This window comes from Elgaria multicarinata, chromosome 2 (assembly GCF_023053635.1).
Source record: "Elgaria multicarinata webbii isolate HBS135686 ecotype San Diego chromosome 2, rElgMul1.1.pri, whole genome shotgun sequence".
Lineage (NCBI taxonomy): Eukaryota > Metazoa > Chordata > Lepidosauria > Squamata > Anguidae > Elgaria > Elgaria multicarinata.
In genome coordinates, this window is record NC_086172.1 from 174,024,982 (window position 1) to 174,052,849 (window position 27,868).

Genomic DNA, 27,868 nt, shown 5'->3' on the forward strand with positions numbered 1-27,868 from the left:
TTTATTTTTCATGACCATGTTCTGCACTAACTCTCTATACGTTTCAATTATTATGGAATATTGTTTCTTTAATATTTTTTCTCTCCCCCTTTTTTCCCTTTCTTCCCCCCCCCCTTGTTTCCCCTCTTTTCTCTCTCTCTGTGTGTGTATTTTCTTGGTCATTTTCATTGTATTTCATGTAGATTATCAATAAAATAAAATTTAAAAAATTAAAACAAAAAAAGAAATACTAAAATTAAAAATTAAAATTAAAGGTAATATTCAAACAGGCCCTAAAATGATAGCACCAGCTGTTTGCGATCATTTACTCATGCAAATATTTTTCTCCATATAAACTCATATAATGAAAATTCAGCTATATAGTAGCAAAACAGGTGTGTTCAGTTTTGGTTCTGTATAATCCAATCCACATCCTAACACAAAAGCCATCAGCTGAAGTTGTGACTAACAAGGTACCACTTTCAACATTCCATACAAATGCCAAGAAGTGACATATCTCTATCTTACCAACAATGTAACTTACAAATCATATACAGATTTTATTCCCACGCAAAACGCTTATTATAGCAAAAGTGTATTTCCTTCAGAATTTTCGGCTACCTTGTACAAGCAGGTGTCGACTATCTCATTGCAAACTCTTTCAAGGTCATCAGTGACTTCAAGCCTTGATCTGACAAATTCACACAGCTCTTCGTTTCCCATAACATCCCAGATACCATCACAAGCCAGTATGATGAACTGATCATCTTCTTCTGATCTCTCAATTTCATAAACTTCAGGCTCGGGGGAGACAAGCTGCTCTGTAGGGCCTTTCCCATGGACACATTTATAATCAAAGTCCCCAAGTGCTCTAGACACAGCAAGAGATCCATTCACACGCTGAATCATTACTGAACCACCAGCATTCTGTATACGTTCCTTCTCCAATGGATTATTTGGTTTGTGATCTTGTGTAAAGAAATAAACCTTCCTGTTTCTACAAAGTAAACCTCTAGAGTCTCCACAGTTGATAAAATAAGTGTGCTGGGGAGAAATCAGGACTCCCACAGCTGTTGACCCGCTTCTGTCCGCACCATGTTTCTTCTCTGAGAGTAGCCTCATTTGTTCATCAATTTGCAGAAAACCTGTTCTGATTCCAGTCTTTACACTTTCCACAGATGGTGAAGCACCACGCCCTTTAAAATCGTGATTGCTTGTGATGTGATCTAATAAATGCTCGCAGCAATATTTGGCAACTTGCGATCCAGCATGTCCATCATACACAGCAAAAAAAGACCATCCATCAAGTCCATTTGGTAAGCCAATTACAGCTGTATGTGCATCCTCCATCTCAACTCGCCAACCTTGCATGCTACTTAGCCCATAACGTAGTCCATTGCCCTGCCCTTGGGCATTGTGCTTCTCCATCTTTGGCTTATCTAAAAAAGCTCCCATGATTTCTTGTCCTTTCAGATCTATGGAGACAAAAAGATCTGCTGTTAATATTGCTAAGGGTCAGTTCGCAATTTAGTCGTATGTTGAATATATTGCTTAAAGTAAATGACTCAAGATTGAATTGCAGTCCCTACCATATGAAACAAAATAAGTTGAATTATACAGGGTCAACCTTACCTTGGAGCTTAAATGTTTTGCTTTTGTGAATTGATGGATGCTTAGGCATGCTTTGTATATTTTTATAAATATTTAAACTGTTACTATGCAAGGGAAGGGTTTTATTAATGTGTCGTTTATCAAAATATCTGCAGTTAGTGTAAATAAACCACTGCTCAAACTCTTCAGTAATAAGCAAAGCTTCTGAAGTCCTTTGCTGCACTGTGCAGTATTCTATAATATACAGTAACATTTATGACTTTACTTATTACATTTATATCCCATCTTTCCACTATAATTGTGCTCAAGGCAATTAGCAATAAAATATAGAAAAATTACAGACAAAATTATAACCCAGCCCATTCATATGGAAGAATGCTGTCTTTCAAATACCCTGGGGTCCCAAGCCATATAGTGCTTTATAGATTTTATTTATTTATTACATTTCTATACCGCCCAATAGCCGAAGCTCTCTGGGCGGTTCACAAAAATTAAAACCATAATAAAACAACCAACATGTTAAAAGCACAATTGCAAAATACAGTATAAAAAGCACAACCAGGATAAAACCACGCAACAAAATTGATATAAGATTAAAATAGTTAGAACAGTAAAATTTAAATTTAAGTTGAAATTAAGCGTTAAAATACCGAGAGAATAAAAAGGTATATAACAAGGACGTTGAATTGTGCTCAAAAATGGACCAATTGTAACAATGAAGCCACTTGCTCCCCATAGCTAGCCCCAGTCAATATTATGGCCATAGCATTCTGGCCCAGCTGAAGTTCCCAAACGCTTTTCAAAAGCAACCCCATATAAAGCATGCTACAATTGTCCAAATAGGATGCAATTAAGGCATTTCCAGGAATGTGCAGTTGGCACACTAGTCTTAGTGGTACAAACACATTCCTGGCCACCAATGAAACCTGGACATTGAGGTTCAGGATTGAAGCCAGGGTGACCTAAATATTACAGTAATATGTATCCTCATTAAACTACAACTTTCATCACCTGCAACCAGCACGGCTAATGGACAGAGATTATTGGAGTTATACTCCAAAACTTCTGGAGGGCATGAACTTTTCTGTCTTATGCAGGAGAACCACTACTACAGCAACCCTGACGATAGGTGGCCATGCAGCCTCTGCTGAAAAAGTTCTAATAACGGGAGAGCTGCTTACGAGGCTAAAATCACAGTGACCAGAACTGGAGACAGTACTCCAGGTTAGAGCAGTACTGTTACGTCTCATGATCTGGACAATCCTGCTGATGCAGACTAGAGCTGTATTGGCCCTTTTAACAACTTCTTCATTTTAGCCTACCGGTTCACCACAACCTTCTCCAAGTACATCCTCAGAAGGAGGTTTGGAGGATGGCAACAAGGGAGAGGTACTTCCCCCCTCCCGCAACAACCTCCTCAGTGATGTCCACCTTCCACCAAGTTTGTCAATTCTCCATGACAAGGTTAAGACCTTCCCTCTCCTTCCAGGTATTTGACACCTTGTAATAGAGGGGGGTTTTTTTGCGGGTTATGAGATCTCTTATTGCTGATTGCTTAACTCCTTTGTATGTAAATAGTTTTTTATATTATGTTACTATACTGTACTTTAGATTTTAATCTTTGTAAACCACCCAAAGAACTTTGGCTGTGAATGTTTGGCTTGTGGTCTACTAAAACGCCTAGATCCTTTGTACATGTACTGCTCTCTTTAATCCGGTCTCACCTATTCTGCACCAGTGTACCTGATTCTTCCTACCTAAAGGGAGAACTTCGTATTTATCTCTGTTGAAATTAATTTTGTCAGTTTTTGTACTCCACCTTGTCAGGCTCCTGTTTCTGTCTTCCAAGGTATTAGCTACACCACCCAGTTCAGTGTCATCTGCAAATATGATGAGCATCCCCTCTACTTCTTCATCCAAGTCATTTATAAAGAACATGAAAACACCCTCGAGAACTTCTCTGAATTTAAATTCAGTCCTTGGACTGAAGGAGATTGAACACTGCTGCACTATATGATTCCTTAGAAGAAATCTATTACTTGGGAGTTGCACAGTTTTCTTTGTGTATCGAGGATGGTTTATTTAATTTACTTAATTATCATTTAATTGATTTATATACTACTGAACATATTTAAAAAATATCTCTATGTAGTTCACAAAATACATTATAATATATATTAAAATGCAATTAAACTACATAAAAATGCTAAAAGTTCCATAATGCTAAAAGTTCATTAGTGAAAACTTTAAAATCAATTAAAACACCATAATTACAAACAGATTGGGCAACACTTTCACTCAGGGAAGGCCTGGGTAAAGAAAAGGATCTTCAATTTGCATCTAAAGCATAGGACAGTTGGTGCCTTCCAAATACCAGGGGAAGACCATTCCATAAATTGGGCACTGCAATGGAGAAGGCCCAGTTCCTTGCTGCTGTGAGAAGGCAATCTGCAGGTTGTGGTACCACCAGTAAAACCTTCTCTGATGAGCTTAATGCTCACACATGAAAGTCAATCTGCCAGGTATCCTGGTCCCCAGCTAATGGCAAGATTTTGTACTTGGCTTGGTAGCTAAAAGGTAGCCAGTGCAATTGCTTTAACACTGGTGTAATATATGCATGGTCAGACACTCCACTCAGCATCCTTGCAGCCACATTCTGCACCAGCTGCAGCTTCTGGACCAAGCACAAGGGTGCATTACAATAATCTAAATGCGAGTGATTTGATCATTAGAGACATAGACAGTTTGGTTTATGACAGGTGTGTAGACTGCATGGTGAAATGCTTGCCTCATGCAAAGATTGGAGATATCATGTGCCATCTGGGTAGCCTGGTAGCTAGTGCTGTGGTACCTCCAACCCAAATGTAGTAGTATAAAGAAACCTGGTGGAATGGAAAGAACAAATGTGATATGGTCATCTTTGCATACAAACTCCATTGCATTCTATAGCAGGCTTCTTCAAGCTCCAGATCTTTTGGACTACAATTCCCAGAATTCCTGACCATTGGACATGCTGACCCAGAATGATGGAAGGTGCAGTCCAACACATGTGGAAATCAGTTTGGGGAAGGCTGGTCTATGGAAGGATAAGGGATGGCTTACTGTGAGCAGTGTCACTGTGCATGTCAAAGAGACATAGCATCAAGGGCAGACTCCTCCACAAAATCTCTGTGGATGACAATACCAGGCACTAGAAGTAATTTAATACTAGGGACATGCAATTGTTCCTCTAAGTAAAACCTTCAGGGTGTTCTTGAGATGGCGAATAAAATCAGCGAGGCCTCCAAGGGAGAAAGTGTTGTAGCAATTGGTGGCTTCAGTCAATCTTATATAGGTAAAATAAATGCACAGCAAAGAGGTAAAATTTCTAGAAATCTTAAACAAATGTAAAGAACAGTTGGTTATAGAACCAACCAGAAGGAAGGCAACCCTAGACTTAATCCTAAATGGTGCCCAGGACCTAGTGAGAGATAAAAGAGTTGTTGAACGGATTGGAAAAAGTGACCGTAGTGCTATTAAATTTAATTGGAAAACTACCAAGGAAGTCCAACACAGTCACATTTTTCTTCCAAAGAGGAAACTTCTCTAAAATGAAAAAACTTAGAAAAAAGAAATTGAAAGGTAAAGTCTAGAGGGTCAGATTTCTCCAGAATGCTTTGTACTCAAAACTACAATAACAGAAATTCAAAATCCAAAAGGTCACCAGCATGCAGAACTAGTCACATCTACAAGATACAAATTCTTATCAATTCTATTTTAGTTATTTATTTTAGCTATTTACAATGATGGCTATGTATCCGAGGCAGTATGCCTATAGGCACCAGTTGCTGGGGGACATATGTAGGTGTGGCGTTACACCCCACAAGTCAATTCCCAAAGGTATGTCTGCAGTTTGTAAGTCTGTGGTTTTTAGAATGTTGGCCTGAGTGGGCGGAGTTAGAATGTCTTGGGAGGGGGGGAAGGAATGATATATAAGGGAATGACTGAGGGGATTGTGTGTTCTTTTCAGAAGTTCTTTTCAGGGAAACTTTTCAGGGAGACTTGTTACTCTTAGAGTCTGTAGTGCTCTCTGTGTTTATGGTACTTAAGTTCTGGGAAATTTGAGGGTCAGTGTAGTGAGTGGTGTCTTTAGGGTGTGGTGTGCACGTAGTGGAAGTATATTAATACTGATAATAAAGAAAGTTCAAGAGTGATTGTGTGAGAAAAAGGAAAGCGCGAATGTGAATGAGTGACCGGATTGCATGAAAGGTTTCAAAAAGGTTTTTAAATGTTGTTATTTGAAACAAAGCTTATGAACTTTTAAAAATAAATTTTGATTGTTTTGTTTTTAAACTACCACAAAAAGCACATATAACACCCACTCTGACAATCATTCACCTAAGCATATATAACTCACAGTGCATTATTATATATATTAAAATCCATTCTCCATTTTAACCCCTTTCTCCACATAGTTTGGAGGAAGGTGGTTTTTATCCCTAGCCTCAGGCGTATCAAGCGGTGGTGCTTGGCTTGAGCAGGGAGTAGCCTCGGCCGGGTCTGGTGTTCAGAGCCTGTGTCGCCCCATAAGAAGTGGTGGCAGACGTGAGGTCTGGTGTTCAGAGCCTGTGTCGTGGCAGTAGGAGGGTGCTGTTGCACCATGTCCTGCTTTGTTGGTCCCTGGCCAACTGCTGGTTGGCTACTGTGTGAACCGAGTGCTGGACTAGATGGACCCTCGGCTTGATCCAGCATGGTGCTTCTTATGTTCTTAGTATTTATATACTTCTCCACATCCAAAAGATTTCAGAGCAGTGAACAAAAAATAAAATAAAATAAAAACACCATATTAAAAATTATTATTTTTAAAAGAACAGAGTTCTGTTAAAACCCGGTTTTTCTGGTAAATCACGGCTGGTCACTCAAGGGAATCTTCCTGAAACGACATTTTCAGGAGGCACCAGAAGGAACATAGCACTGGGGCCTCTCTGATATCCAAAGGCAGAGAATTCCATAGGAACGGGGCCACCACACTGAAGGCTGTTTTCCTGGTGGATTCCAATCAGACCATAGGTCCATGTGAAATCACCAAGAACATGCCCTCAGATGACCTCAGTAACAGGGTAGGTGGGTAAGGAAGGCGTTCTCTCAGGTATCCTGGTCCCAAGTTGTTTAGGGCTTTGTACACAAGTACTAGAGCGAACAGGCAGCCAGTCCTGTTCCCTCAGCAAATGCTGAACTGCTGCATTCTACACTAGCTCAAGATTCCAGAACAGCTTTATGGGCAGCCCCATATAGAGCACATTGCAGTAATCCAATATTGGGGTTACTAATACCATGGTGGCCAAGCTATCCCTGTCCAGGAGAAGCTGTAGCTAGCAAACCAGTCAAAGCTAGTAAAAGGGACTCTGAGCTGCCAAAGCCACTTAGGCCTCCAGCAACAGAGATGGATCTAGGAGTACCCCCAAACTACGAAGCTGGTTCTTCAGAGGGAGTGCAACCCTATCTAGAACAGGCTACTCACTACAATGCATATTCTGCTACAGGCTAAACTTATTTTTATTTATTTATTTATTACATTTTTATACCGCCCAATCGCCGAAGCTCTCTGGGCAGTTCACAAAAATTAAAACCATGAAGAGCATAAAAACAATCAACAATTTTAAAACACACATACAAAATACAATATGAAAAGCACAACCAGAATAAAACTACACAGCAAAAATTAATATAGGTTAAAATATGAGATTAAAACAACAAAATTTAAATTTAAGTTAAACTAGGTGTTAAAATACTGAGAAAACAAAAAGGTCTTCAGCTAGCGATGGAAAGAAAACAATGTAGGTGCCAAGCGAACCTCTCTCGTTCCACAACCAGGATGCCACAGCAAAGAAAGCCCTCCTCCTACTAGCCACATGCCTCACTTCCTTCGGCAGGGGCTCTGGCAGGCGGTCTGCCCTGGTGGGGAGGCGGCGGCGGCAGTGCAAAAATGGGGATGGGGAGATCACGGCTACCCAAAAATGGGATGGAGCCCCCCCTCTTTCCAAACGACACATCCAGGCAGAGAGCAGAGGAGACGTAAATGCCCATGGCCCAAACCAGACCAATTGAGAAAGGGTGCTGACATTTTAGATTTTCAACAGCAATGGTTGATGAGATACTAGGAGGACTGAGAGGGGGAGAGAGGGTGGGAGATGAGTGAGTCAACAGTGTGGATTAATAATCAACTCAACGCTGATCCTAATCCACACCATGGTTGAGTATTATCTTATCATGTGGGGAGTACCTGCTAGATAATCAATTGTTGAGTTGACTATTAACCCACCCTTGACTACTGTAACAGGCTAGTAACTCAGCTGCAAGACTAGGTTAAGCCAAAGGCTTCATGTCATCCATATGAGCCACCTACAGCTCCAGCCTAATGTGGCCAAATAGGAAGAAGACAAAGACTGGGTTCAGACAACACGATAACCAGTGGTGGTTTAAATAGTTGACAGTTGTTTATTTATCCCACCTATCATGTTGTGTGGAGGGAGTTTAACCATCAGTTGATTATTTGGCCGAAATAACCAACACTCTGCAGAGTTGGCTATTTGAACACCGTTGGTTATATATTGTGTGGAGGGTACCGTTGGTTATTTCCTCGGCCATTGCTGGTTATTTCGTCAGCAACAGTCGCAAGGCAAGAGCAGTCAAAGCGGTGTCTGTCACTGTAGTCCAGTAGCTTGTTCATCCCTGGCCGATGGCTGGTTGGCCACTGTGTGAACAGAGTACTGGACTAGATGGACCCTTGGTCTGATCCAGCATGGCACTTACGTTCTTATGTCTGATGGGATACTAGCAGGAGGACTAAGGTGGGGGGGGATGAATGAGTCAACTCAGGTTGGACTAACGGTCAACTCAACACTGATCCTAATCCATACCACCATTGATAAATAGCTGTTGATTATTACTGCATCGTTGACTAACATATTTCTGAATGCAGCCATTAAAGCGCTCTGCCACTAGTCACCACCAGTATTTGAATAGTACAGCATTGATTCTACTTCAGTAATGTCACGATAGAGTAAATGCCTTGCATCTATGTTCTCAAGATCAAACCCCTCCTGTTTAGGTTATCAGAAGAATACTTAATTATCCCAGGAGTTGCCCATCATTGTTTCCAGGAAAAAAACACCTCTCCCTCTACTGATTAACTAGGAAAAAGTATCAAAGAAGACAGCAAATATACTTTAAGGTTCACATGAGAAAGTACATGTGTTTGCCTCCATAACAATTTATCTACTGCTTGTTTCTGTGTAAATGCCTTCATAACATCTTTAATATAAATGCAGTCTACAACAAGTGAGTACAGGAATGATAGATCCCTCATCGATATATAGTAGTGGGAAAAGTTTTCAAAGTGGTAGAGAACATTTTCAGATATCATGTTTACCCCATAACAAAGTACCACATGATGCTTCCAGTGTTATCTGTTTATGGCAACAGTTCACATGTAATTTTAATGTGATGCTAGTGTTGTTAGCACTCATACACAAATCTCCAGATATTGGGTTTCATCCAGTGGTGTCACTTCACTAGTGCAAAGCTTCTATTGCTTGCAGAAACCCTGTTTTAAAACTTGCACAAGTGTCAAATCCAATACACAGAATAGGAATTATGAATAGGGAAGTGCTTTTTAAATCCCCTGCAAAGCTGACTTGAGAAATGATCCTGAACATACCTGTGGGTGGCTATAGACCAATTCCAAAGTAATGTTTAGAATCACCAATGGGAAATATGGGAGAAACGAAAAAAAATGAAAGGAAATGCAATAATAAATAGGCCTGATCTACACCAAGCAGGATATTGCACTATGAAAGCTGTATATAAAAGGCAGAAGCCACACTACTGCTTTATAGCAGTATTGAAGTGCACAGTCAACTGGAGGCCCATTGACATATACCGCTTTCATGGTGCTATACGCTGCTTGGTGTGGCTCCTGCCTTTTATATACTGCTTTCATAGTGCAATATCCTGCTTGGAGTGGATTAGGCCATAGACACAGATTTTACATACAAAAACATTCAATATGCGGATGACACCCAGCTCTACCTTTCCTTTTCATCAAACCCAGGTGAGGCAGTGACTGTTCTGAACCAGTGCCTGGGCACGGTAATGGACTGGATGAGGGCTAACAAACTGAGACTCAATCCAGACAAGACGGAGGTACTGTTAGCGGGTGGTTCATTTGTCCGGCGAGGTGATGTTTGCCCTGTCCTGGACGGGGTTGCACTCTCCCTAAAGGATCGGGTCCGTAGTTTGGGGGTGCTCTTCGATCCAGAACTGTCACTTGAGGCACAGGTGAACTCAGTGGCAAAGAGCACCTTTTATCAGCTTAGGCTGATATACCAACTGCGCCCTTATCTGGACAGTGATAGCCTAGCTACAGTTATCCATGCTCTGATAACCTCTCGTTTGGATTACTGCAATGCGTTATACGTGGGGCTGCCTTTGAAAACGGTCCGGAAGCTTCAGCTGGTACAAAACAGGGCAGCCCGTTTACTAACAGGGACTGGCTGGCGAGATCACATTACGCCAGTCCTTTTACAACTTCATTGGCTGCCAGTCCAGGTCCGGGCCCGATTCAAAGTGCTGGTATTGACATTTAAAGCCCTAAACGGTTTGGGGCCAGGTTATTTGAAGGAACGCCTCCTCCCATATGTACCTACCCGGACCTTAAGATCATCTACAGGGGCCCTTCTCCGTGAGCCCCTGCCAAAGGAAGTGAGGCAGGTGGCTACTAGGAGGAGGGCTTTCTCCGCTGTGGCACCCCGGTTGTGGAATGAGCTCCCCAGAGAGGTCCGCCTGGCGCCTACACTGTACTCCTTTCGTCGCCAGCTGAAGACCTTTTTATTCACTCAGTATTTTAACACTTAATTTTAACTTAAATTTAAATTATACTGTTTTAACTCTGTATTTTAACCTTATATCAATTTTGCTGCGTGGTTTTATCCTGGTTGTGCTTTTTATATTGTATTTTGTATTTGTATTTTTAACTTGTTGGTTGTTTTATGATGATTTTAATTTTTGTGAACCGCCCAGAGAGCTTCGGCTATTGGGCGGTATAAAAATGTAATAAATAAATAAATAAATAAATAAATAAAACATTCATGATGTTTTAGGTCAACTAATAAAATGTACAGCCTTTAATCAAGTGAGCCACCTTAAAATAACACTGTGCAAACGTCCCCTTAATACAGAAAGAGAATTAAAGTTATTCCCCAACCCCCAAATATACCGTCCTTCCATAGCAAAACAGCCACCACTTTTTTCTTCTTCTTTCATTCCTTTTCTCTTTTCATTGCTCCCCAGAGACTGGAGGTGGGGAACCCCTTTCAGCCCAAGGGCCACATTCAATTTAGGAGGTGCTGTTGCATTCTGCATTCCAGTGGTAGGTGGGGCCAAAGACAAAGGGGCTGGCGCAAAAGCAAAAAACTATCAGCATATTGTAGCTTAAAGCTCTTATTACCAGTAACAGAGCCCAAGGAGAGGCATTTTAACCTTCTATAATGGAGGGAAACTGCACAAAAGATGGGGAACAACCAAATGATCGGTGTTTGGGAAAAGGAGGTGGGGCCAGTTGAAAGGTGAATGGACTTCTGGGGGACACACACCACAGGGCCAGATTGGGACCCCAGCCCTGAGGCTCCCCAGCCTTGCCCCAGACCAGTCTCTCATTCATTTTCTCATACTCTCCACACACATCTCCAAAGTGATGCTAAGCTCTCTATTTTGCTGCTTCTCTTCTTGTTTTGGGCATAGAGTATGAAAAGGAAATATTTGTAAAAGGTAAACATATACATCTCAATATAATATAAAACTCAATAAAATCCTCACAGCAACTCCAAGAACTCAGTACCAAGTTGAATGCATGATCTCTAGAAAAAGAATCAACACAGCTGAATTTACCAAAACCAATTACACTAAGAGACGGATCATGAAGCAACTTTCTTAGGATGCACTTTATTACCCTTTGGCCTCACTGAGGGCCAAATTTCATGTGTAGAAGATCTATGAATGGATCTCTGAACATCCATGTCTTTTTCTATGGGCTGCTGCTGAGCAAAAGAATTTGGATTGGAACCATGCTGTGGAAGAGTGGAGGTTAACCTTCCCCCACACCAATTCCTCACCCTGGAAGCATTTTAGCTATGGAGGGAGAAATATACACGAGAACCTGCATATTTTCTCATTTGCAGCAGAAGGGAGAGATTTGAATCAGGGAATCAGCACAGGAGAAAATCTTCTCACCCTACATACCAATTCTGCAGCCCTGATCCAAATCCCCCACAGGCATGGTGGATTGATTTAAATTAAAGAGATTTAAAATAAAAGGGGGAACTATTTAAATAAAGTTTACCATTCTAAATTTCATGTATTTCTTGAGCATGCATTCTAATTGGTTGTTCTATCAGTGCAAACACTATATTGAGTTAAAGGAATACTAAAAAAAGGATAAGAATGCAGAAAAGCTAAATGAATTATTTGCATCTATCTTTACTTCAGGAAGTACACACCGTGCCTGTGCCCAAATTAATGTTTTCAGACAGGGAGCCTGAAAAACTTAGACAAGAAATAAAGTTCTAATAAGGTTTTAGACTTTTTGATGACTTGAAGACAAACCAATCACTACGTCCAGATGAAGTCCATTCAAGAGCTCCTAAAGAAGTTGGCAGTCACTGTTTGATAAATTTATAAATATATGCAGGAAAACACATCTCAATAAGCCAGTGATGTTCCAATTGTGGAATGGGCATATCTAATGTGCAGCTCTATTATGATACGTGTCAGATTAGGCTGATAGTGCAAAATTTGACAAGTGAGCTGACTAATTATGAAATTCAGCTGCATCACTAATACATACATCTAAAACATTGGTGGGGAAACGGAGAAGAATTCTTCTGAGGGACTTAAACAGAAATGACAAATGGTATAATGTTACAACTAACTGGAAAAATTTAAAAGTTATAAGCTGTTGGAGCCAGATGGAATTTATCTCAGAAATTTTTAAAAGAATTCAAAGGTATTAATCTTTTAGATAGTAAGATATGTACTATTAATAAAAACATCCTTCTTGCAATGGGATTAGAAGGCAGACAGTATAATACCTGCTTGTAAAAAGCAAAAACCTTAGGGTCATAGGATTTAAGAACTGTCATTTAAACTGGCGTCTCAAGGGCCAGTTAAAGACACAAAAGAATTCTAAACGTGGTTCAAACAAGTGCTGAAGGTGTAGTAAATACCACAGCACCGTACTATACATGTGGTGCGATTGCCAAATTACATTTGATGACAATTTTGGGTATTCTTCGGGGTAGCTTTACTTTTCCCTCTTCATTATTTAACAGATTCCTATGTAAGAAACCTTCTATAAATAACAAGATTTTAAGCAAGATTTATGCTACCGTCACACTTTAATGAATGCTGTTTGTAAAGGGTGGGGTAAGAGTGTGATGCCACCCCCTTGGCCTTCCTTTATTTCTCCAATTAAATCAAAGGATCCCAACTATGGGGTGGTTCAGCAGAATGCTGCACCCTGACTCTGTGACTCACTGACCCTTTCTGGTCTCATGGCAGCCAGCCCAGCACTCTATATTTTCCCTACTCCTTCACTGCTGCCACCATTCATCACTATTCCCTACCTCACATATTCCAAGAATCCACTCCAGTTTATGAAACAGAAATAACTTTTAATTAACAATAAGTAAGGTTATGCAGTTACAAAGCTTATGGTTTCATCAGGTTCAATGCTTGTTTCAGTTTCATTTCCAATCCTGCCTACACTACTCCTCTAAACTACACTCTCTCTTCTCAATCACTCTGTTCCCAAAATAATAAAAGCCGTAGTTCCTACACTCTCACTACTCTTCACAGACAACCCCCAGATCTTAGCTTCAACAGATCCTAACTCCAGCTTCAGCAGACCCTAATTCTCACTCTCTCCAACATACAATTATACTGCTTCCCTTAACTCCTCCCCCTCACTGCTAACAACCAATCCAGACCTTTGAACCACTAGCCAATCAGCATTCACCACATTCTCCTGCTTCCCCTCTATTCTTTCTCTGCACAAACTGCTAGAATGGATTACCTTTAAGAAATAATTGAGCAATTCACAGAGGATAAGTCCACTGGTGAATATTACTCACAGTAAATAGAATCTAAATGCTTAGATGTAGCATGCCTCTGAGTACCAGATGCTGTGGACAGATGAACAAGGAAGGTCATCACTGATTCTAATATTCTACAAATTAAACTCACCACTACTTCTCCAGACTAGTGTTAAATAAAACTATTAGTTCTAAGAACAGAAGAAGAGCCATGCTGGATCAGACCAAGGGTCCATCTGGTCCAGTACTCTGTTCACAAAATGGCCAACCAGCTGTTGATAAGGGAACAAGCAGGTCATGCATGGTGCAACAGCACCCTCCCATCCATGTTCCCCAGCAACTGGTGTATATAGGCTTACTGCCTGCTTCTCTTCTACTTTTCTTAGTGGCAAACTTCTAAATATTTGGAAACAAGTCCATCACTGCAATTCTCTTTAATAAAGAAGTAACTTAATATGTGACTTACATATAATGGGTTGGATTGAAATGTATCCTGCATGAATAGAAAAGTACTTCTTTTCTCTTCATTGGCTTCCAATTCACTTCAGAATCCAATATAAACTTCTCCTGTTAACCTTCAAAGCTTTTCACGGTCTAGCTCCTTCCTATCTCTCCTCTCTCATCTCACACTATTGCCCTGCTCGTGCTCTTCGCTCCTCTGATGCCATGTTTCTCGCCTGCCCAAGGGCCTCTACTTCCCTTGCTCGGCTTCGTCCATTTTCGTCTGCTGCCCCTTACGCCTGGAACGCTCTTCCAGAACATTTGAGAACTACAAGTTCAACCGCAGCTTTTAAAGCTCAGCTAAAAACTTTTCTTTTTCCTAAAGCTTTTAAAACTTGATGTTGTGCAGACTTCTACTGTTACTTTCTACTGTTAGTTTTTCCCTACCCTGTGCCTGCTTACCCTTCCCTGTACCTGTTTGCATTCTCTTCCCCTCCTTATTGTTTTACTATGATTTTATTAGATTGTAAGCCTATGCGGCAGGGTCTTGCTATTTACTGTTTTACTCTGTACAGCACCATGTACATTGATGGTGCTATATAAATAAATAATAATAATAATAATAATAATTTTCAGGGAGGTGCAATTTCTGTCAACTTTCCCCTCCAATGACAACCTGCATTGTATTTTACTTGATTACCAGGGTTACCAATCCTCAGCAATGAGGAGAGTTGTGAAAGCCCCAATCTACAAACAGACCACTACACAGGGTTTCTCTGGATTCAATCAACTGTATTTAAAATCCTTCATAACTACATCATCGTCAAGACACTTGAGTTCCACTGCCTTGAGCCCTATGTTCATCAGAGTTAAACATAATGAAAACAAATTTAATTGCCTTTTTAAAAAAATTCAAACAATTGAAGTGCCACTGGTCTGAAATTATCTGTCTGCATCTATGAAGTTCTTTCTACAGTTCCAACATTTCATATTTTAGATTTTAAAAATGTGAGCTCTAGTCTATACCTCCAAATGTTATGGAACCCTGCAAATCTATATTACAATAGTAAATCCTCTAATTGTCTGACTCAGGAAAGAAGTATAAAAAATGAAATTTTGAAGGCAATAGCTGCATAAAGAAATAAAAAAAAAATCTTCAAACCTGCAATATTATTCAAAATACTTCATTATTGAATTGTGCCATTATGAGAAAAGAAACAAATTGAGGTAGGCCCTATATAGCGATATGCATCCACGTACACTGCCCAATTGCTCAAACTGTCAAAGGTTACTGCTACTCAATTCTGTCACAGCAAAAAAGTGAAAGTGCTTTTGTTTGTGTGTAACATGCATGTGCTGTGTTAGTTCCATTTAACAGGAACCATGAAGTACGTTAATACATTTCATTACAGTTTCCAGCAGCCAACTGACCCAATATGACATTCACCTATGTTAAGACATGTTTAAACTTACTTTAAACTAGGCTGACAACTGTTACCCAGAGAAACTTTTCTTCTGTCACCCCCAGATTGTGGAATGGCCTGCCGGAAGAGATTCGTAAAATTAACTCTCTCTCTGAATTTAAGACATTTTTAAAGACTAGCCATTTCCGGCAGGCCTACCCAGATGAATGTGAAATCAAGAATTTTTAAGATGTGTTGATTTGTTGTACTAATGTTGTTCCCTACCTCGATCCAAAGGGAGAGGCAGGTAAGAAATATTATTATTATTATTATTATTATTATTATTATTATTATTATTATTATTATTATACTAGGTGCTAACAGCACATTATTGGTAAAGATGCAAACGAGTTTCACCTTCAGTAGCCAGAGGTAGCTTAAGTCTTTTGGTAAAGATGCAAACGAGTTTCACCTTCAGTAGCCAGAGGTAGCTTAAATCTAGTGGTTAGAAAAACATTCCCTTAAAATAAAATGTAGCACACCAGATCACTAATATAAATATGAATCACCATGTTTTATGGCTCTCGATCCAGGGAAGCATTTAACTGCCAGTTTTAGCCTTGTGTATTCAAATCAGTGCACCTTCTCACGTGCTTAACAGTTAAAACATGTGCAGCAATATGTGGCTGGATAAAAGCCAAAACAACTTATGTAAAAGCAAGAATACACTCTGATTTGCTGAGCCTTGCATAGCAAGCTATATTTTAGCAGTTAAAGCACATCACTTTTTCCTAATATTGCTCACGTGAAACTGCGACTATTAAAGGATAAAATTTACCTTTCGCTATACTAAGTTTAATTTTTAGTTAAAATTTAGATGCCAACAGATGGACAGCTCAATTTATTATAGTTTATATTAACTTTTTATTCAATGTCACTGAGATCAACTAAATACATTTCAAATTGAGAATGTAAACACAGGGACAAGGAGTTGCTTTTATTAAAGTAATTAAACTAGAAAGATTTCTCTGTTCTAGGTAACATTTCCCTGGTCAAATTTCTTTTCTAGAGTTTGTTTTGAATACTAGGTGTACATATTCTGGTGTATATCAGAGTATGGGTTCAAAGACAACACAAGAAGAAAGGAATGGAGACATGGGGAAGAAAGAAAAAAGTGCATCACTGAGGAAAAGGAGCAAAGAACATAGGAAAAGCCATGCTACTGTATTTCTTCGATTCTAAGACACACTTTTTTACCCATATAAACATCTCTAAAAATGGGGTGCGTCTTAGAATCGCGGGTGCATTTATTATTTCTTAGAATCAAAGCTTTATTTCTGTCGGTGGTACTGAAATTAGTGTGCTTCTTACAATCGATGGCGTCTTAGAATCAAAGAAATATGGTAGATCAGACCAAGGGTATATCTAGACCAGCAGTCTGTTCACACAGTGGCCAACCAGCTGTCGACCAAGAACCCACAACCAGGGCATGGGGCGAGGGGGCTCTAGAGCCGACAAGCTTCTGCCTCAATGTCCAAAAGTTTCCTCAAGCAGACTGCTTAAAGGAATCTAATGCTAGAACACTACTGAGCTAGTGGGGTTTAACCAGATAGCTTCCTTTCAGAACTTCCCTCAAGCTTCCTACTCCTGGGCTACCGTTAGTGTTTCTAACTACCTTAGAATGCTCGTGTACCCTTTTCAAGTGGCCACGTGCTTAGTCACTTTTTTTAATGAAGTGATCCCACATGAATAGGATTTATTTATTTACAGAGAAATGTATCCACTGATCACTCAGAGCAGCTCACAACAATTTAAAATCACAAATGAATATAAAATCAATCTTCAACAAAATTACAGTAATGGGATGATGCAACCATGCAGGTAGGCTGATCACTGAATCTTCTCTACAGAACTGGATTCCAAGATCATGCGATTTGCGCTACCCATATAGTTGCATCATTCAGACAGAGCCCCCAGCTAAATCAGATCATTTCATGGAAAAACAGCCCTAGCTACTTCACATCAGACTTTCTTCAAAAGAAGACAAAAGCTTACCAATATTCAGAAGCAAGTACTGATAGCTAAAAAGCAGAGGCAAGGGGGCCTTCTGCACTTTCTCAGATATGCCACCTAGTTATCCGCCATGCCAAAGAAATTTCTGTAACCATCTTTTTTGTTTTAATACAGTGGTTTCCAAACTTGGGTCTCCAGATGTTGTTGGATACAACGCTCATCAGGCTTGACCATTGGCCACGTCATCTAGAATGACTGGAGTTATAGCCCGCTAACTTCTAGAGATCCCTGACCATTCGCCAGGATTATGTGCAGACACAGAGGGGCATGCAATTAACACTGCACCAGAACAGCCAACATTGCTACATGTACCTTATTAATATTACATATAAACAACTGCACAGTATTGAGTAACAGTAATCTTACATTCCATTTTAGTAATCATGTAAACAGTTATATCCATACAAACGTAAGTGGTTCATAAATGAAAGTAATAACCCAGAATGGTATGACAACTGATATGAAGCACCGTTTGGCACTTCACATAGCATACTGTTGTAGCTACCGTAAGCACACACCATTCTGTGTACCATTGCAGCAATTATACATATGTTGAGAACCAAATTGCTTGGAAATTCTTTGCACCTCTAAAACTCAAGTATTTGTTTTTCAAAAAAGAAAACAACAACAACAAAATATACAATATGTGGAGCATCACACCAAAACATACCAGAAGGAGGAAGAATTTTGGAACATTACTTATTTCTAGCATTTCTCTGCTGTCAAAGCATTACCCAAAGGAGTGTACAACATATAAAAGTACCAATAAAATTACAACAGTAAAACAATTTAACACACTACCAGTAGCAATTGTAAAAGTCTTAAAAACATCCATAACAGCAACCACAATGTCAGCTAGATATGAAGCTTACTGGCTGAGCTGGATTCAATCTCTCTCAGCCTAACATCTCACAAGGCAGGATATAAATAAATGAGTAAATGTATTACACTGGTTTGCCTCAATATGAAGCACTCAAAGACTCTCAAACAATTCACTCACAAACAAAAATAAATAAAACCAAATATAATACCAGATTACATATATTTTTTCTTACATGCCTGGAAAAGTGCCATATGCATGGTCGCTCAGGTACTCAAAAATGTCAACTTATCACCTAAAAAACTGGAACTATTTTTCATCTCAGCTCAGGGCTGTCATTTAAAATTTAATTTTGATTATTCTGATACCCAGGAATTTGAAATATTTACTAGCTCAGTAACTGCCATATTTCATGACTGGCTATTTTGGATATCAATTGTTTCTACATCATTTACAAAAGCCTGACTCAAAACATTGACTTTTAGCTGGATTGCGGTAACCATTGAAATGGAAAAGCCGAAAAATTATCTCACTAGCAAATTGGGGCATGTAGTGACATGATATATGCTTGCAGTGTGCATTTTAACAATTAAAGAAATGTTCCCAAAAGCTCTGAAGGAATATCCTTTCAAACATTACAGCATATATACAGAGACTGTTGTACTCTAATATTACTTCTCAGGTTTAAGAATGAAAACTGAATTAGAAAATACACAAGTAATACCATCGAAGTGATAAAGGAGTTGAAATACATACATAGATAAAATGTATAATGAATAATTCTGTAACAAACAGTGCACCATTTCCCTAATTCCAACAAGGCAATGAATATATAACACCAGTCATCCACTAGCAGAATGGATTACTCTCCCCCCATCTACCCCACAAATCTGCTGTGGAGGATAAGACAGGGAAGTCTACTCATGCACCACTGGATCCAACCCATGCAATGAAACAAATCCTGTGAGTACTTAAGATAGCAGTGTAGAGTAAAAACCCCAAGCTCCAAAGTTGCAAACACTGAATCTGCTGAATAAGCAACTACCACAACCTCTGAACTGCTAGAACATATGTTCCATTTAACTTTTGAGAACACCTGGCTCAAATGTTATATGTTGCTCATGCAAGTAGATGACTAGTCCCCATGAGTGAAGGACAAAGTAAAAATAACTCATGCATTAGCTTCAAATTTGCATGCAGAATGCATTCTGTGCATTTCCAATTTCAGTTTTAAGCATTAAATTACTTCCATAATTGTCAACACACTTATCGACCAAATTGTTTGTGCCTTAAGTAATATACCAACAACAATAATGCATTTTGTATTATAGCCTTAATGCAACTTAGGTCGCAATCCTATGCATGTTTAGACAGAAAAAAGTCCTACAATTCCCATGCTGCCTGGGGAATAAGGGTTGTAGGACTTTTTTCTCTTAAGAAAACATAGGATTGCATTAGCTGATCACATTTAGCAAGGGGCCTTACCTCTAAGCAGACATGAATAGGATTGTGCTGTGAAATAAGAATTGCCCCACAAATTACTATAACTTATTTTATCTAATTTAAAATTTACTTTATTAAAAAAATAGCATTTAAAAATACCAAGCCTCATCCTGCTTTATGACATCCAGGAATCTGTCAATAAGCTAGTTAAGCTGGAATACTTGGATTTAAACCAATATACACTGCAATCCTAAACACACTGGGCAGAATCCAATGGGGTGCTTATGCCCCCACTGATTTATTTACATCCTACTGATTCCCTTCCGCAAGCAGTGAGTCCCACTAATTCTGTTCTGCAAGCAGGACCTACTGCTTATGCAATGGGAGATTTAGCACTTCCTATGGGAAGCCCTAAAACAAGCGAGTTCCACCAATCTGCCTCCTTAAAGAAACTAGTGGTTTTGTTCATTTCCGGTTGTCCCAGAAGCATTAAATCACCAATGCACAATGAGTATAAGAGAATTGGCAGGTGCGTAAGCACCTCATTAGATTCTACCCATTCAGTGGGATATATGCTTAGAAACAAAGGCTCACAACCCTAGCATTAATGAAGGTGGGGACAGTGGTACAATCTCAAGATATGACAAATAAATTCAGGATGGAATGCAATGTTTACTCCCAGCAAAATGAGCTGATCTGGAACTGCCAGAGTGTAGGCATTGGAACCACTTTACCAAACAGTTGTCTTTGCCAAATGTAGCACATTAACATTTAGAGCTCTAAAGTGGCACACAGCTGAGCAGAGGTCATGGGGATAATTCCTCACCCCAGCTTGGGAAAGGGCCAAGGGCTCACCACAACCACAAAGGGTGAGGACTCTAAGGAAAGCAAATTTGTGGACCCCTAGCCATATTACTTAGACAGCTAACTCTGTACTATATCCACCCTGTCACATTTACATCAAAACAAGAATTGAACACAAAAAAAGTTTGTAAAAAAATTATTGAATGACACATACACTTTCTTGATACACTCAAAAATATAATTCTACTAAGTGACAATTACTTCACGTAAATGTGCTTCGGATCACAGGTGTAACCTCTGATAATATATGGAACTCAATTCCTCTAAAGGCAATGGAACTTACTCCCAATTAATGAGCACAACCCTGCCAAAGCATTTTAAAGTCCAACTGAGTTTAAAGGGGGAGTTAAGCATATTCTCTCCTAATGAAATTAATGGGAGTTGAAGTGATTAAATATGGTTGGACTATGCCCAATGTGTACAGGATCAAGATACCACTTTCACGCAAGGTTTGTGACACTGGTAGTCTGAATCTAGACATGCTACCAAGTGTTCAAAACAGCACTACAATTCAGAGTGCTCAATATTATTTTTCACCAGAACCCCCTCTTTTAAAGTTTTTTAAAAAAGTTAAAAAAATAACCAGCCTAGATTCATTTAGCTTACAATCTTACTACAATGGTTCAATGTAGATTTTTAAAAATATTAAAATTAAAAACTAACAAAAACAAAACACCCAAGCTTACTACACCTTTGGGATGTGTGTCATTCAAATAACTGCTTATTTGAATGCAGTCAAATGTTCCCAACACAATATTCTCAAATATTCCATGAAGTCAAGAACACTCCAGTGGAGATGTAAGCCTATATTTTTTAACTGCATCAGGTGACAGAAGCATGAAGCCTTGCTCCTTAGTTCTACAAAATTTTGGATATACACATTTCATTTAAAAGCAGGAACCCCACATTCCATACACTTTAATTTTTAACTTTCCTCCAAAGAGCTCAAGGTGGTATACACGGCTCTAGCCCTGCCTTTTATCTGCACAACAAACCTAAGGAGGTAAGTTAGGCTTACAGGGAGGCTACATTCAGACTTAACACTAAACCACAGTTTAATGTTACATGAACAAGATTAGCCTCCTCCCAGACATGCATGTTCAGGGTTCAGAACATTTGTTTTCACTTGTCATTTTGTCCAAACTACAGATCATGGTATACAACTATGGTTAGTTTCAACAAGTCAGTTTCATAACCCATTGTTTGAAGCTGGTTGGTCTTGAAATTAATCACAGTGAGTGTTAAACCATGATGTACATCTGGATGGAATGATCTGAATTTTTAAAAAATTCTTAGCTTCATGAGAGGAGGGAGGAAGCACATGAGGCCAGGAGGAGACTCGGCTCATTCACACCACATTAAAACCAAGATTTAGGGTTACACCTGAATATGACTAGTGACTGGTCCAAGCCACCAAATGAGCTCAATGGCTGCGTGCAGAAATGAATTTGGCTCATCCTAGTCTGATACACTAAACCACTATGCCACATTTAAAATTGAATTTTTCTTTACTGTGCTTAAAAGTCTTTAAAGATATAATTGTTTGGGTTGTATCATATGAACATTGCAAACAACCTTATACTGCATATGACCATTGGTGCACCTAGCCCAGAACTGTCCAATGGGAACAATTCTTCAAAGTCTCAGGTTAGGGCTTTCCCAATCCTGCCACTTGAGCATTTTAATGGAGATGCTAGAGTCTGGACCTTGGATCCTCTATATGTAAAACATGTGCCCTACCACCAAGCTATAACCCTCCTAAGAATTTAGAATTTAATTTCATTGTTTTAATTTTGCGGTTTTGTAAATTTCTACTAAATCATAGTTTGAAATATCTGGTTAATATTTAATCTTTTATCATGCCTACTAAGTTTTCTGATTACTAGATTGATGAAACAAATCTAAAAACCAGAGCTCAGCTCCTACTTACCCTCCAAAGGTAGAAAAGAGACCAAGTTTTGATACTGTTGGATCTTGCTAAATTAGGAACTCTGCCCTACAATTCTTCTAACTCCTTCCTTCCTTCCCTGCTCCCATGCAAAAGAAGCCAAAAGAAAGCAGAGATTGAATTCCAATTATTGTTGGTCCATAGAGATCTGAAGAATAACCTTGTTCCCACACTATTCCAGTGCTGGTGTGGTGAAATGGTTAGAGTGCTGGACTGGGACTCATGAGATCCAGGTTCTATTATTCTATTTGTATCCCACCTTTTGCCCAACACTGGGCTTCAAGCCGGTCTTACAAAGTTTAAAATATACATTGTAAAACCTAGGAAAGGAAACTTTAAAAAAAAGTTTAAAATACACAACAAAATTATAAGTCATTAACATAGATGAAGGACCAAATTACTCTCCAAAGGCCTGCTGGAACAAACAAGTTTTAGCCTGCTTCCAAAAGCCCATCAAGGAGGGAGCCAGTCTAGCTTCCCCGGGAACAGAGTTCCAGAGCACTGGAGCAGCCACTGAGAAGGCCCTCTCCCATGTTCCCACCAAGCGTGCCTGTGAAGATGGTGGGACTGAAAGAAGGGCTTCTCCAAAAGATCTTAAAGCACAGGCAGGCTCATAAGGGAGAATACGGTCTTTCAAATACGGTTCTAGTCCCCACTCATCCATGAAGTTCACTTTGGGCCAGTCCCTGACTCTCAGCCTAATCTACCTCACCATGCATGTAAGCCATCTTGGGTTCCTTGCAAGAGGAAAAAAAGCTGGGATGTAAATGTAATAATTATAAATAAATACATTTCCAATAAAGGTCTGCTTACACTTTGGTGTTTTCCACCTACCTCACAGAGCCATTGAGAGCAGATGGGCAATTAGCTGTTCACCTGAAGCAAATAATTGAACTAGGCATGTAGGTGCTGACTCGACCCATTACACATGTATATTTCTATTATTATTTCTATTACCCTATTTCTTCGATTCTAAGACATACTTTTTTCCCCATATAAACATCTCTAAAAATGGGGTGCGTCTTAGAATCGCAGGTGTGTCTTAGGGATTTTTTTTTCTGTTGGTGGTACTGAAATTAGTGTGCGTCTTACAATCGATGGCATCTTACAATCGAAGAAATACGGTATTATTACACATACATGTATGTAAACCTGCCAACTACGGGTAACACTGATAAACTGGACTCTAATCTACAAAAATTATGTCATAAATAAATTGCTAGTCTTCAAAGTGCTATAGGACTCTTTGTTGTTTTGCTGAAACAGACTAACATAGCTATTACCTCTGGAAGTTTTTAACATGACAGTTACAAGCAGGTGGACGGATTGGTAAACCTGCAATCTGAAAGGCTGGTTGAAAGGATTAATGAGGACAAAGTACAAAGAATGACTAAAAAAAATTATGGATAAAGCGGTCTTAGAACAGAGAAAGCTGCACTCGCAGGACACAGTTATATATGGGGCTTTCAGTAAAGTCACCACCTCTCAACCTTAGTTCCTTAACTATAAAATGGGAACATCCTCCTACCATATGGAATCATTTAAGCAAACTAAAGAATGTGAAAACAACTAAGAGAACTGTGGCTTCTGTAAAGAATATGAATCACTCTGCACATATATGATCATTACGACTTAGTACCTTTAATTTTATGGGATAGAAATCACCTAGATTTGCCAGATAATTTGCTTCATAACAAGGCGTGCAAAGCATATATGCTTTAAAATGAAAGAAGCAAAGTCTGCCACATGAGATCCAGCACTAAAGGAAATAAACTCAGCTCCAGTGGGCGGAAAGTACTATGATGAGAGTTCTTAAACTATTTTGCCATGTTTAGAATTAGTCTCTCGCTGTCATCTCTATGTATAAATATTCCACCCATCTGGCTCTTGAAGGAAAGCAGAGTCTCAGAGGAAGATTACCTGCCTACATTGTAACTTCACATAGTCCTTATTTTTTTCCAGATTGTGCTTCCAAATGCTCACTTCTACTATTTACCGCCCAGAGAGGTTTGGCTGTGGGGCAGTATATAAATGTAATAAAACAAATAAATAATAAATAAACAAATTATTAAGGAATAAGGAAAGAAAATTGACCAGTCCTTCTAGTGGTTCTGCTGCTTCTTTTAGAGCTCTGAATAGCCAAGGCTCAAGAGAACTGAAATCTTAACTTCACTCTTACAGTTTGACAACGCCTTTAGCAGTGCAGGCAATGCAGCACTCTGTCTGCAGACTCAGGGGAAAAATTGCTAGGTCACATTTGGGTTGCTACTATTTGCAAAGTCCTTAGTTTAATTCTGATTAAGAGTTAACTCAAATTACAAATGTGTCAAGAAATTTTATCTCTAGTGAAGTCTAAAATATGATGACATAAACTGCTGACCATGTTCCAAAATAGATACCTGCTTTTACAAAACACAGCATAAACATTAATGTTTGCAGATTCCTCAATAAGTCAGAGATGTAATTCCATCACACAAACAATAAAACTAGTCCATCATAAGCAAGACAATGCTTAGCTCATTGAAATAACATTGTAATTTACTCCTGTCCATCATTAAATCTGAATCCTATCCCAAAACCAGTGTTTTCAAAACCCATCCCATTATACAGAATTATATAAATCTCTGTATTTGAAACTATCAGAACCAGAGATGTGCATATTCTATATTCACAATGTAAAACTGCAAGATTGCATGCTGGGGCCAAAAGTCAACATCCACGCAATCTCAACTTTCACTTTTTCTTTGCTTTTTTTTTAAAAAAAGCAGATTATTCTATGCTTTATGGCTAAGACAGTACCAAAAGTGTGTGGGCAACTTCGAATGAAATCTGTGGATGAGAAGGCTGAGCAGATTTGCCAGTGAACAGGGGCAGGGCTTCTGCACCCTACATAACTTTCTGCCCCTCCCCACATACGCAAATCCACTTGAGTTCCATGAGACATACAGGCAATCATCCTTTTTTGGTGCAGAATATGGAATATTTTCAGCACACAACAGATGTAGCTCTAATAACAACATGCATCATAAAAAGTCACAGAATCACTGCACTGTAAAAAGTCACTTTGCAGGTTTAAAAAATGCATTAAACTTCCTTTTATATTTCAATGGGCAGTGGCACCGACCTCTAAAAACAATGTCTCACACCCACTTCAACTTTTCAAAATATCATAAGAGACATCACATTTACATAACCCCTTTTTGTTTTGGTTCATTTCCCTTATCCACACCTTTTTTTTCTAAAAGGGACAGATATAGATGTGTGCGTAAGAAACCAATCACTAAGGCAGCCTGCTCTATAAATATTGTACATTTTAAAATATATACCTAGCACAGTGGATTATGCAGGGTGGGGTACTATATAAATAGATTCATTTATTAATGGTTCTCTGTGAATGATAGAAGAATGCTTTGCAGCAGGAGAAGAATGTGTGCTTATAACCATTATTAATAAATCTTGGCAGACAAGGAGACTTTTCGCCCACCATCCCTCCAGGGAAAGAAACAGACATCATGCTACGTCACCACCAGATTGGGTTGACACAAACAATGAACTCAGAGAAATCAAACCTCATATATATATATATATATATATATATATATATATACACACACACACACACACACACATACTTGAAGCATTTCTATTCTAAGTGATTTACGCTTGCACTGTTAAGTGCACTTACCTGGAGAGAAGTTCTATACTATGTGATTTATAACCTTTCCTAAACTAGATCACCACATTTATGTACACCCATAAGATATGCTTTGGAAATGTTGCTCTGACACTTTAGAAGAAACAACTTTGCAATTTGCCACCAGCATTTTAACAGCACTAATACTGTACTATGTGCTTTTAAGGCCTCCTTGTCACTTTCTCCTCCAGAGACTAGTGAGGAGGAAGGGAAGATGAAAAAGAAACCAACCACCAGCAAATGAAAGCATATTCTTCGCCGGTTACTTTAAGTCCCCAACTTCATCCCCACCCACCCACACCTGCGGAATTTCAAATTGTAAGCTCCTAGAGACAGGGACCTGTCTTTTGCTTTGTTACTTTCTTAAAGAGCCGCGCGTAGTGATAGATTAACAATCATAGATCACAGCAAAAATATCATTTCAAGGTAAATAATAAATCCTACGGGAGAGAAGAGGCGGGAAGCCATAACAACAACAAAGGCAGTGAAACCTGCACTGACATATCCGATCCCCAAAGCAAGTTTCCGACAGCCCTCCCACCACCACCCCCTCTGCAAGATGTCAGTGGGGTGTGGAGGATGCCCTGGCGGAGGTTTACAACGACACCCCCCCTTCCCCAACAGAGACCCACGCACGGGCGGGAAGGCCGCCTTGCCTCCCTCCGCCCCGCTTGCTTCCAGGCCCCGAGGTCCAGGCGGCAGCGGCCTCCTCCCTCCTCCCAGGCCCCTCACTCCATCCAGGCGTCCCCCGCCACGACCTCTCCCACCCGCTGTCTACTTACCCCGCTGCCCGGGCGGCCAGAAGGGGAGAGGGCTGCAACTCCGCGCTCTCAAGCGGGGTAGAGGTGTCTGGGCCAGACCGGGCTGGGCCGAGCCAAGCCGGCGAAAGCGGCCTCGCCTCAGTTCATTCACACGGGGGAGACGACGGCGACGGCCGCGGCGGCTGCTGTTGCTGCTCCTCCTCGCTGGTCCTAGGGGGGAACCGAGCGCTCATCTCTCCTGCCTGCCTGCCTCCTCCTCTCCTTCCCCGTCACCCACCCGCCCGTCTTTCCTTCTCCTCACAGCAGCAGCGTCGTCGTCGTCGTCGTCGCCGCTGCTGCCGCCGCTCGCGCACTCTGCCTTCCGCGCCACAGACCGACACCCCCCCTTTCTTTTCCTTTCCCTTCCCCCCTCCCACCCCAGCTCCGCTCAATTCCCTCAGGCGGGCGGGCAACCAAGCGAGGGTCGCGCACGCGCGAAAGAACCACCCTGCGCGCGAGAGACTGTTGGGGCGGGACGGAGGGACGACGTCAGGGGGAGAGAGAGACCGAGCGCGTTCCCGTGTCCGTTTGCCGTGCGCGTGCGTGCGATAGGATGACTGTACAAGACGCGGTGGGGAGGGGAAGAGGGGGCGCGCGCGCGCGAGAGAGAGAGAGAGAATGCTAGCAAGAGCACTAAACTCCCGCCCTTCTTGTACGGCCGGCC

General features: G+C 40.2%; 1 protein-coding gene across 1 annotated transcript in view; it reads right to left on the reverse strand.

Moving 5' to 3' along the window:
• The window catches only part of PPM1A (protein phosphatase, Mg2+/Mn2+ dependent 1A), a 41,867-nt gene extending 14,486 nt beyond the window's left edge, over window positions 1-27,381 (reverse strand). Inside the window, exons 1-2 of the mRNA XM_063118164.1 lie at window positions 27,187-27,381; window positions 601-1,454 (exon numbers count right to left, since the gene is read on the reverse strand). Of these exons, the coding sequence (XP_062974234.1) occupies window positions 601-1,434 (834 nt within the window). The 5' untranslated portion in view covers window positions 1,435-1,454; window positions 27,187-27,381. The remainder of the gene's footprint in view (window positions 1-600; window positions 1,455-27,186) is intronic.
• Between the last annotated feature and the right edge of the window lie 487 nt (window positions 27,382-27,868).